Below are 11,110 nucleotides of genomic sequence, written 5' to 3' on the forward strand. Positions count from 1 at the left end.
CTATGTATGTAGTATTTGTTTATGTATGTTACTGTGTCATTATCTGTGTTTCTACCTATCAGTCCGTTATTTCATTTTTTACAAATCTATCAATCTGTGTATCTATGCATCTGTCTACACACACCTACATATACTATAGGCCTATATACTTTATACAGCCTGTGTCGCAAGTAAATAATGCGCAAATCTATCTGCATCTAAAAAAATATGTACCCTTCTATATGCATATTGGTCTTATTTGCTTACAGTTAAAATAAATAAATAGTCCAAACTTAAAAAAAAAAAAAAAAAAAAAAAATCCTGATGGGAAAAAACACAAGCGAGTTAATTACATATCTTCGATTTTATCTTAATACAGTAAAATTTTAAAAATAATGGACATACAATCTATAAAAATATACGTTAAATATACGTTCGACTCAGTTTTTCAAATAATTTAACAGACTTACAATTCAATAACCAAAAACAACAAGATCAGTTTCGCCATGGTGTTCGTCACGTGATGGGAAATCCGTCGACGCTCTTCATAATTCTAGACTAAACAAAGGATTTATTCCCATAATCTACTCATTAAAGCCTTATAAATCATCAACAAGGTATGATGAACTATCGTAACACAATATCATAGGCGTAAAGATGGAATTGTCGTTAGAATAACTGGTAATTGTAGATGTAAACATTTGCTCTCACTAATGGTTGTTTGAGCAAGACATTTTTTTCCATCGGATCTTAAAAACTCTTTTGTATCATTGATGGATATATCTAAATTTGGTGGGATTAGTTATATGTGATATCGAATTCTGAAACGAATCATGATTATTACGAAATTATTTTAATTGTCATTTAACTTTTTTTCATATTCATGGTTTTCTATATAGGCCTTCCTGTTTTGGTACTCACGTATTCCAAATTTATTAATTTATTTGTTTATTTATTGCCAAAACAGTGTAAAAAGAAAACCGATGTATTATGATCATATTGTACCCAAGTAACAATTTTATAATCATTATGATTATCAAACCAGCCTACATGATCAGGTTATCATAAGATGTGAACCCTGTATTAACATATACGATTATTCATAAGATGATAGACACTCATTTCTTATAATCCTATATAAGCGATATTGAGATAACGTCAGTAAATATAAGCCACAAGAACCAAGTGAAAATTTAACGTATGTAGTTATCAACATGTGAGACAAAGTTAAAGTGGCTGTGGTGGGTCCGTGGACTCAGCCACAGCTTGGAAGACTGTATGTAAAAGCTTAGGAAATGCTGCCTTGCCACTGTCATTAGGCTATTTACTATAGATAGGCGTGAAAAGGCCTGTGTGTACCATGTACTCTATCTGACCTCGTGCATTTGTCCCAATTTTTCATGGATTTGCTCATTTCAGAAACACTATTTTTTCTGGAGGGTTTGTTATTATTATTATTATTATTATTATTATTATGATGATGATGATGATGATGATGATGATGATGATTATGATTATGATTATGATTATGATTATGATAATGATAATGCTCATAATAATGATAATGATAATGATAATGATAGTGATAGTGATAGTGATAGTGATAGTGATAGTGATAGTGATTATGATTATGATTATGACTGATTATGATGATGACGAATGTTAGGATGATGTTGATCCTCCTCCTCTTCCTCCTCCTCCTCCTCATCATCATCATCATCATCATTATTGTTTTAATTATTATTATTATAAATATCGTTATCATTATTACTATTACCATTGTTATCAATATCATTCTTCTTATTATTAATATTGTCATTATTGTTATTATTATTATCATTATTATCATTATCTATCATACGCATTATTATCATCATTATCATTATTAGCTTTTAATACTGTTGTTGCTGTTGCTATTATTATTATCATTATTATTATCATTATTATCGTTGTTGTTGCTGCTGTTATTAATATTATGATCATAAATATTATCATTATTATTATTTTGTCATTAATATTATCATTAATATTATCATTATTAGTATTATCATCACCTTCATCATTATCATTATCATTATCATCATTATCATTGTAATTATTGATGTTATTCTTACTACCACTACTACTGCTACCACCACCACCACCACTACTATTATCACTATCATTATCATCATTGTCCTTATTATACATTTCATTATCATAGTGATGATCTGATTATCAGTATTACTCTGACAATTTAAATTTAAATTGCAAAACTCCCCAGTGGTGAAATAATTGTTATAGAAAAAAAAACAATACATATATGAATATGAATGGAACCTTTCCCAGGGCAAGACATGTAAATGACACGTTTCATTATTTCATCTTCATCAGAATTACGGGATTCAGATGAAACTATGATATCGAAACGTTTCAATAAAATGTATTGCTATTATTAGCCCTCATTTTCACTTATGAATTTGTCAAATAAACGCTGCTTCCAGTAATCGTATTGTTATAACTAAAGAGAGTAATAAAGGCGAGTGATTAATAATGTAGTGCTTTATAGTGCAAATCGCATTCACAGATATTGGTGAAGATAATGATAAAAGATATTTAATTTGATAGTAAGATTGTCTTCTGAATAAAAATATATGCTTCTCATGATTATACGTGTTTCTCCTGACACATTTAAGTTACGCACTAAGCTATATATATATATATATATATATATATATATATATATATATATATATATATATATATATATATATATATATATATTATATATAATATATACATATATATATATATATATATATATATATATATATATATATATATATATATATATATATATGTGTGTGTGTAGATGGACAGATAGATAGATAGATAGATATAATGTTTCAGCTCCTGCAGTACGATATACATATGTTATGTAATAGACTAAATTTGAAATATGATGTGATATGATATATAATATAGTTTGACCACGCCTGTTATGTAAGTTAAGACTGAATTGAATTCGATTGAATTGATTTGTATCTCATCTAATTATTTTGATAATATATTTACGTTATATCCATTTTGTATTTTTGCAATTAGATATCATGATCAAATATCAAATACATCATTGCTTAAACTGATACTAGGTCAGGGCAATAATTTTTCATACTTATACTATGTAGGTTTCACTCTTACACTCTTTTTCCCTTATCGTTTCCACTCTTGCCTTCTTCTATGATTAAAAAACAACAACAACAGAATTTTCATTTTTATCAATCTATTCATTTCTTTCTTAGTTTGATACCATGTCTTTTTTTAAGATCCAAAAGAGGCTGAGTTCGCTGCCATCCGCCCCCCCCCTCGTCTCCCACCTGCTGAGTCACTGAGTATTCGGCATGAGTATTCGGAGAGTAACCAGAGCCTGTCTCACAAATCGGCAGAAGCGTGTGGTTCAGGTGCGTACAAGGAAGTGGAGTAGGAGGAGTGAAGAGAACCAGGTGGAGGGAAGGAGGAAGGAAGGAAGGACGAGATGGAGAAGAGGTGTTAAAGATTAGGGCATAAGGGATGGGTAAAGGGGGGTAGAGGGAGAGAGGGAGGGAGGGAGGGAAGAGAGGAAGAGGGGAAGAGGGGAAGAGGGGAAGAGGGGAAGAGAGGAAGAGAGGAAGAGAGAGAGAGAGAGAGAGAGAGAGAGAGAGAGAGAGAGAGAGAGAGAGAGAGACAGAGAGAGAGAGAGAGAGAGAGAGAGAGAGAGGGGGGGGGAGGGATGGATGGAGGGAAGGAGGGTGGGAGGGAGAGAGTGATGGAGGAGTGGAGAAAGAGCGAAAGAGATAGTGAATCACAACCACTGGCAGATAGAGGATTACAGCCAGGGCATCGAGTGGCTTACAGAGAGGGAGAGGAGAGGGAGAGGGAGAGGGAGAGGGAGAGGGAGAGGGAGAGGGAGAGGGAGAGGGAGAGGGAGAGGGAGAGGGAGGGAGGAAAGGAGGAAGGGAGGGAGGGAGGGAGGGAGGGAGGAGGGAGGAGGGAGGGAGGGAGGAGGGAGGGAGGGAGGGAGGGAGGGAGGGAGGGAGGGAGAGAGGGAGGGAGAGAGAGAGAGAGAGAGAGAGAGAGAGAGAGAGAGAGAGAGAGAGAGTGGGAGATAAAGGTAGGGGAGAAGAGACACGTGCTCAAGGGAGTATACTGCTTGGACGTCTTGTGTATTTAAATTTTTTATATCTCAGAAGGAGAATAAACACATTTTTTTTCATTTGTTTGGTCCTTTTCGAAAAATGTAAATTATAAATTATCTATTTATGTTTTTCCAGAAGGATCTACTACCGGAATTCCCTCATGAACCAGACAGTACCACGCACTGTACCAAGAGCGAAAACACCTTCCGGCCTACCATAATATCCTATTGCAGTTTACGACCAAGTAGCAGGACCACTAACAGTTTCAACAGAACTCACGGACAAGGGCCTCGAGAAACTCCGAAGGGCAGGAGGGAGACAGCCGTAGCCGTCTCTCAGGACTCCCAGTTTCACCCACCGGAAACGAGGTCCCCCTGGAAGTGCACCTCGACCGAAAGTTTCCTCGACCACTTGCTCGACGACGGAGAGATCGCATTCTTGGAACTCGTCCAGAACACGTTCGCGGGCGACACCTACGAAACGGAAGGCCCCTTTCCGACGTCCGACCCGGGGGGCTTAGTCTCGGACGACGCCCTCGACCGATGGGAGGAGTGGATCCTTTTCGTGGCCGTCGACGTCGTGAGCGGCTGGCAGATGGTCATCCCGAAGGAGTACGTTCGGCTTGCGGAGATCCCCTGGCACATCCTCCTGCCGGACGACCCGCTGTGCCTGCCGAAGGACAAGGTGGCGCTGGAGGGGAAGAGGGTTTGCGCAAGCACGGCCCGAAGCTCCGTCTGCATGTCGTCAGCGTCTTCGGCGTCGGAGGGACAAGTAAGGCAACTGTTGATGTTCTTATAATTGATGTTATTGCTATCATCATCTTTGATGATGTCTTTTTTTGTAATGATATTTTCATCGGCATCACTATCACTATCAGCATCACTATCACCATCAGCATCATCTTCACCACCACCATCAACCATTATCCTCATCGTCATCATCATCATCATCACCATCACAATCACCACCATCAACCACCACCACCACCATCATCATCATGACCTTGTCATTACCACCACTATCACAATCATCATCATCACCACCATCACAATCACCACCATCATCCATTATCATCATCATCATCGTCATCATCACCATCATCATCATGACCTTATCATTACCACCACCATCACAATCATCATCGTCATCACCACCATCACAATCATCATCTTCCTATACCTGCATCACCACAACCGCCGTCGTTCCACCACCCTCACCATCGTCCCTCCCATTCAGGTGACAAGAAGAATGCCGTGTAGTCATCGTTCCAGGGGTCGTCTTCGAGGCTCAACTGTTCGAGGACGACGCACTCTTCCTCCTCCTCCTCCTCCTCCTCCTTCTCCTCCTCCTCGTCCTCGTCCTCGTCCTTTGTCCCGGCATTCCCCCGAGGGCGACTCCCCCGAGGAGAGAGCGAGGCGAACGGCGCGCTGGATCATGGCGGAGTTTCAAGGTGGGTGAGGCAGGGGGTCTAAGGTGGGAGAGGCAGGGGGTCTAAGGTGGGTGAGGCAGGGGGTCTAAGGTGGGAGAGGCAGGGGGTCTAAGGTGGGTGAGGCAGGGGGTCTAAGGTGGGTGAGGCAGGGGGTCCAAGGTGGGTGAGGCAGGGGGTCTAAGGTGGGTGAGGCAGGGGGTCTAAGGTGGGTGAGGCAGGGGGTCTAAGGTGGGTGAGGCAGGGGGTCTAAGGTGGGACAGGCAGAGGGTCTAAGGTGGGAGAGGCAGGGGGTCCAAGGTGGGAGAGGCAAGGGGTCTAAGGTGGGTGAGGCAGAGGGTCTAAGGTGGGAGAGGCAGGGGGTCCAAGGTGGGAGAGGCAGGGGGTCCAAGGTGGGTGAGGCAGGGGGTCTAAGGTGGGAGAGGCAGGGGGTCCAAGGTGGGAGAGGCAGGGGGTCTAAGGTGGGTGAGGCAGGGGGTCTAAGGTGGGAGAGGCAGGGGGTCCAAGGTGGGAGAGGCAGGGGGTCCAAGGTGGGTGAGGCAGGGGGTCCAAGGTGGGAGAGGCAGGGGGTCCAAGGTGGGAGAGGCAGGGGGTCCAAGGTGGGTGAGGCAGGGGGTCCAAGGTGGGTGAGGCAGAGGGTCCAAGGTGGGTGAGGCAGGGGGTCCAAGGTGGGTGAGGCAGGGGGTCCAAGGTGGGTGAGGCAGGGGGTCCAAGGTGGGTGAGGCAGGGGGTCCAAGGTGGGGGAGGCAGGGGGGGTGAGGTGGGGGGGGCAGCGGGTCGAAGGTGGGGGAGGCAGGGGGTCCAAGGTGGGTGAGGCAGGGGGTCCAAGGTGGGTGAGGCAGGGGGTCCAAGGTGGGAGAGGCAGAGGGTCCAAGGTGGGTGAGGCAGTGGGTCTAAGGTGGGAGAGGCAGGGGGTCCAAGGTGGGTGAGGCAGGGGGTCCAAGGTGGGTGAGGCAGGGGGTCCAAGGTGGGTGAGGCAGGGGGTCCAAGGTGGGTGAGGCAGGGGGTCCAAGGTGGGTGAGGCAGGGGGTCCAAGGTGGGTGAGGCAGGGGGTCCAAGGTGGGTGAGGCAGGGGGTCCAAGGTGGGTGAGGCAGGGGGTCCAAGGTGGGTGAGGCAGGGGGTCCAAGGTGGGAGAGGCAGGGGGTCCAAGGTGGGTGAGGCAGGGGGTCCAAGGTGGGTGAGGCAGGGGGTCCAAGGTGGGTGAGGCAGGGGGTCCAAGGTGGGTGAGGCAGGGGGTCCAAGGTGGTGAGGCAGAGGGTCTAAGGTGGGTGAGGCAGGGGGTCCAAGGTGGGTGAGGCAGGGGGTCCAAGGTGGGTGAGGCAGGGGGTCCAAGGTGGTGAGGCAGGGGGTCCAAGGTGGGTGAGGCAGGGGGTCCAAGGTGGTGAGGCAGGGGGTCCAAGGTGGTGAGGCAGGGGGTCCAAGGTGGGTGAGGCAGGGGGTCCAAGGTGGGTGAGGCAGGGGGTCCAAGGTGGTGAGGCAGGGGGTCCAAGGTGGGTGAGGCAGGGGGTCCAAGGTGGGTGAGGCAGGGGGTCCAAGGTGGGAGAGGCAGGGGGTCCAAGGTGGTGAGGCAGGGGGTCCAAGGTGGGTGAGGCAGGGGGTCCAAGGTGGGTGAGGCAGGGGGTCTAAGGTGGGAGAGGCAGGGGGTCTAAGGAGGGTGAGGTAGTGGGTCCAAGGTGGGTGAGGCAGGGGGTCCAAGGTGGGTGAGGCAGGGGGTCCAAGGAGGGTCAGGTAGGGGGTCTAAGGTGGGTGAGGCAGGGGGTCCACGGTGGGTGAGGTAGGGGGTCTAAGGTGGGTGAGGCAGGGGGTCTAAGGTGGGAGAGGCAGGGGGTCCAAGGTGGGTGAGGCAGGGGGTCTAAGGTGGGTGAGGCAGGGGGTCTAAGGTGGGTGAGGCAGGGGGTCTAAGGAGGGTGAGGTAGTGGGTCCAAGGTGGGTGAGGCAGGGGGTCCAAGGTGGGTGAGGTAGGGGGTCCAAGGTGGGTGAGGTAGGGGGTCTAAGGTGGGTGAGGCAGGGGGTCTAAGGTGGGTGAGGCAGGGGGTCCAAGGTGGGTGAGGTAGGGGGTCTAAGGTGGGTGAGGCAGGGGGTCTAAGGTGGGAGAGGCAGGGGGTCTAAGGAGGGTGAGGTAGTGGGTCCAAGGTGGGTGAGGCAGGGGGTCCAAGGTGGGTGAGGCAGGGGGTCCAAGGAGGGTCAGGTAGGGGGTCTAAGGTGGGTGAGGCAGGGGGTCCAAGGTGGGTGAGGTAGGGGGTCTAAGGTGGGTGAGGCAGGGGGTCTAAGGTGGGAGAGGCAGGGGGTCTAAGAAGGGTGAGGTAGTGGGTCCAAGGTGGGTGAGGCAGGGGGTCCAAGGTGGGTGAGGCAGGGGGTCTAAGGTGGGTGAGGCAGGGGGTCTAAGGTGGGTGAGGCAGGGGGTCCAAGGTGGGTGAGGCAGGGGGTCTAAGGTGGGAGAGGCAGGGGGTCTAAGGTGGGAGAGGCAGGGGGTCCAAGGTGGGTGAGGCAGGGGGTCCAAGGTGGGTGAGGCAGGGGGTCTAAGGTGGGAGAGGCAGGGGGTCTAAGGTGGGAGAGGCAGGGGGTCCAAGGTGGGAGAGGCAGGGGGTCTAAGGAGGGGGAGGCAGGGGGGCCAAGGTGGGTGAGGCAGGGGGTCTAAGGTGGGTGAGGCAGGGGGTCCAAGGTGGGTGAGGCAAGGGGTCTAAGGTGGGTGAGGCAGGGGGTCTAAGGTGGGTGAGGCAGGGGGTCCAAGGTGGGTGAGGCAGGGGGTCTAAGGTGGGAGAGGCAGGGGGTCTAAGGTGGGAGAGGCAGGGGGTCTAAGGAGGGTGAGGTAGTGGGTCCAAGGTGGGTGAGGCAGGGGGTCCAAGGTGGGTGAGGCAGGGGGTCTAAGGTGGGAGAGGCAGGGGGTCTAAGGAGGGTGAGGTAGGGGGTCCAAGGTGGGTGAGGCAGGGGGTCTAAGGTGGGTGAGGCAGGGGGTCTAAGGTGGGTGAGGCAGGGGGTCTAAGGTGGGTGAGGCAGGGGGTCCAAGGTGGGTGAGGCAGGGGGTCTAAGGTGGGAGAGGCAGGGGGTCTAAGGTGGGTGAGGCAGGGGGTCTAAGGTGGGAGAGGCAGGGGGTCTAAGGTGGGTGAGGCAGGGGGTCTAAGGTGGGTGAGACAGGGGGTCCAAGGTGGGTGAGGCAGGGGGTCCAAGGTGGGTGAGGCAGGGGGTCCAAGGTGGGTGAGGCAGGGGGTCTAAGGTGGGTGAGGCAGGGGGTCCAAGGTGGGTGAGGCAGGGGGTCCAAGGTGGGTGAGGCAGGGGGTCTAAGGTGGGAGAGGCAGGGGGTCCAAGGTGGGTGAGGCAGGGGGTCTAAGGTGGGAGGCAGGGTCAGTGGGGGGCGGGGGGTCGAGGTGGGTGAGGCAGGGGGTCTAAGGTGGGTGAGGCAGGGGGTCCAAGGTGGGTGAGGCAGGGGGTCTAAGGTGGGTGAGGCAGGGGGTCTAAGGTGGGTGAGGCAGGGGGTCCAAGGTGGGTGAGGCAGGGGGTCCAAGGTGGGTGAGGCAGGGGGTCCAAGGTGGGTGAGGCAGGGGGTCCAAGGTGGTGAGGCAGAGGGTCCAAGGTGGGTGAGGCAGAGGGTCTAAGGTGGGTGAGGCAGGGGGTCCAAGGTGGGTGAGGTAGGGGGTCCAAGGTGGGTGAGGCAGGGGGTCCAAGGTGGTGAGGCAGAGGGTCTAAGGTGGGTGAGGCAGGGGGTCCAAGGTGGGTGAGGCAGGGGGTCCAAGGTGGGTGAGGCAGGGGGTCTAAGGTGGGTGAGGCAGGGGGTCCAAGGTGGGTGAGGCAGGGGGTCCAAGGTGGGTGAGGCAGGGGGTCCAAGGTGGGTGAGGCAGGGGGTCTAAGGTGGGTGAGGTTGGTGGTCCAAGGTGGGATATGGGAAAATTGATATCATGAAATAGAAATTAATGAAAAAAATAATCAAATAAAATATCAAGATTAAATAGATATTTCAAGAAATTTCAAAGCATAAGGCGAACAAAATATGTTTAAAAAATGTAGCGAGGAGAATAAGCGAGTATTTTCCAGCCAGTAGACAACGGCTGTTCTTTTTACCTCCCCAAAATGTGTTACAAGGACCGAGTTCCACGTTTCATCTTTACCCTTAATCACCAGGCGATGGATTTCTGTCAGCGTTGGAAGTGGAGACGAAATGCGCCATATGTAAGCGCACCTTGCCGAGCGTCGAGGAAGCCGCCCTTCACTACCAGTCCACTCACGTATATAGGCGTAATTGCCCCTTCTGCTGCGCCTACATGTCTAGAGACGGGATTCTTGGACATATGAGACGCCATTACACCGACTTGGTGTTCAGGTAAAGGCTGGTTCTGTTGTGAGCTGGCATGCCTTATGTTTTATTTAGTTTAAGTTTCTGTCGTTTAACTTTTTCAGGATACATATTTTATGGTTTCATGGATCAGATTATATTGTCTCATCGTTTCTGTAAATGAATATTTTTGTTTAATTGAGTTTTTAAGTAAAAGAAAATTTCATGAGAGTAATTTATGAATGGCTTTATTTTCACGCCTTTGGTGATGATGCCCTTTTGTACTACTTGCATGCATTAAATTTATAATCCTAATTTGTGTTTCTCATTTCAGAACCATTTTTTTCTATGTAAGCATGCAAACACGCACACGCACATGCACACGCATATGCACATGCGCGCGCGCGCACACACACACACACACACACACACACACACACACGCAAAAAAAAAGAAAAAAAAAAAAACAGTCTAAACACATGAATATACATGTACGACATAGATCCTATAGTCTTGAGTCGTATAGCAAAGAAAGAGATGAATCCCCCCCCTTCCCCTCCCCCCATTACGGTTTAAAGGGTAAGGTTTTGTAACCCTTGTCAATCTCCCTTTCTAGGTTGCCAAACGCCAATTTTCCTGATGACTATTTTACCCTACTCGTAAAACTTATTACATTTCAAAGAAGAAAATGAATCAAATATATTTTCCTCTATAAACAACACTGCAGGACAAAAACACCCACTCAAAGAAACAACACAGCAATAAACACAGTACGGAAAATAGAACAGTAAAACACAACAAACTCACAACCGCTCACACACACACACACACACACAACCGACAGATAATCTCCCGGCTACTTTACATTTCAAATACAATTACACACGTATCCCGAGGCAGTGGCATTTTTGTCGAACTGAATTTGTCACAAATCCCCTTCCCCTATTGTCGATCTGTGGAGTTTGATCCCGTGTTAAATGCAATTCGCCAAGGTTAGACCATCGCTGTATGTGGGATCCAATGGAAGGGAAAGTTCCAGAACGGCTTTTGAAATTTCCATGGCGCGCGTGGCGGGTTTCTGGTTTTTTAGTTTTTATTGATTTGTATTTTTTTTATTATTGTGTGTGTTAGTGGTTTGATTTGGGTTTGTGTGATGGGTTGACTTGTGTTGGGGTGTTTTGACTGATGGTGATGACTGAAATTAGTTGAAAAAATAATAACCTATATATTGATACCGCTAAAATTAATCATAATGATGATGGAAGTAATAATGCTGATAATAA

The 11,110-nt window shown here is 48.3% G+C and overlaps 1 protein-coding gene across 2 annotated transcripts; it reads left to right on the top strand.

The window, feature by feature from the left end:
• Window positions 1–472: 472 nt before the first annotated feature.
• LOC122262257 (uncharacterized) lies at window positions 473–10,142 on the top strand. Of its 2 annotated transcripts, none has more exons than XM_043030231.2 (5): window positions 473–596; window positions 3,285–3,419; window positions 4,269–4,904; window positions 5,370–5,583; window positions 9,677–10,142. In XM_043030231.2, exons 2-5 carry the CDS (start codon window positions 3,360–3,362, stop codon window positions 9,877–9,879), a joined length of 1,113 nt encoding a protein of 370 aa, XP_042886165.2. In that variant the 5' UTR covers window positions 473–596; window positions 3,285–3,359; the 3' UTR covers window positions 9,880–10,142. The 2 variants fall into 2 exon arrangements, with proteins under 2 accessions (XP_042886165.2, XP_086411498.1); XM_086555372.1 differs by having other exon boundaries at window positions 4,272–4,904.
• The last annotated feature ends 968 nt before the right edge of the window (window positions 10,143–11,110 follow it).

This window comes from Penaeus japonicus, unplaced genomic scaffold (genome assembly GCF_977035675.1).
Source record: "Penaeus japonicus unplaced genomic scaffold, GWHDUDI00000001_assembly GWHDUDI00000031, whole genome shotgun sequence".
Classification (NCBI taxonomy): domain Eukaryota; kingdom Metazoa; phylum Arthropoda; class Malacostraca; order Decapoda; family Penaeidae; genus Penaeus; species Penaeus japonicus.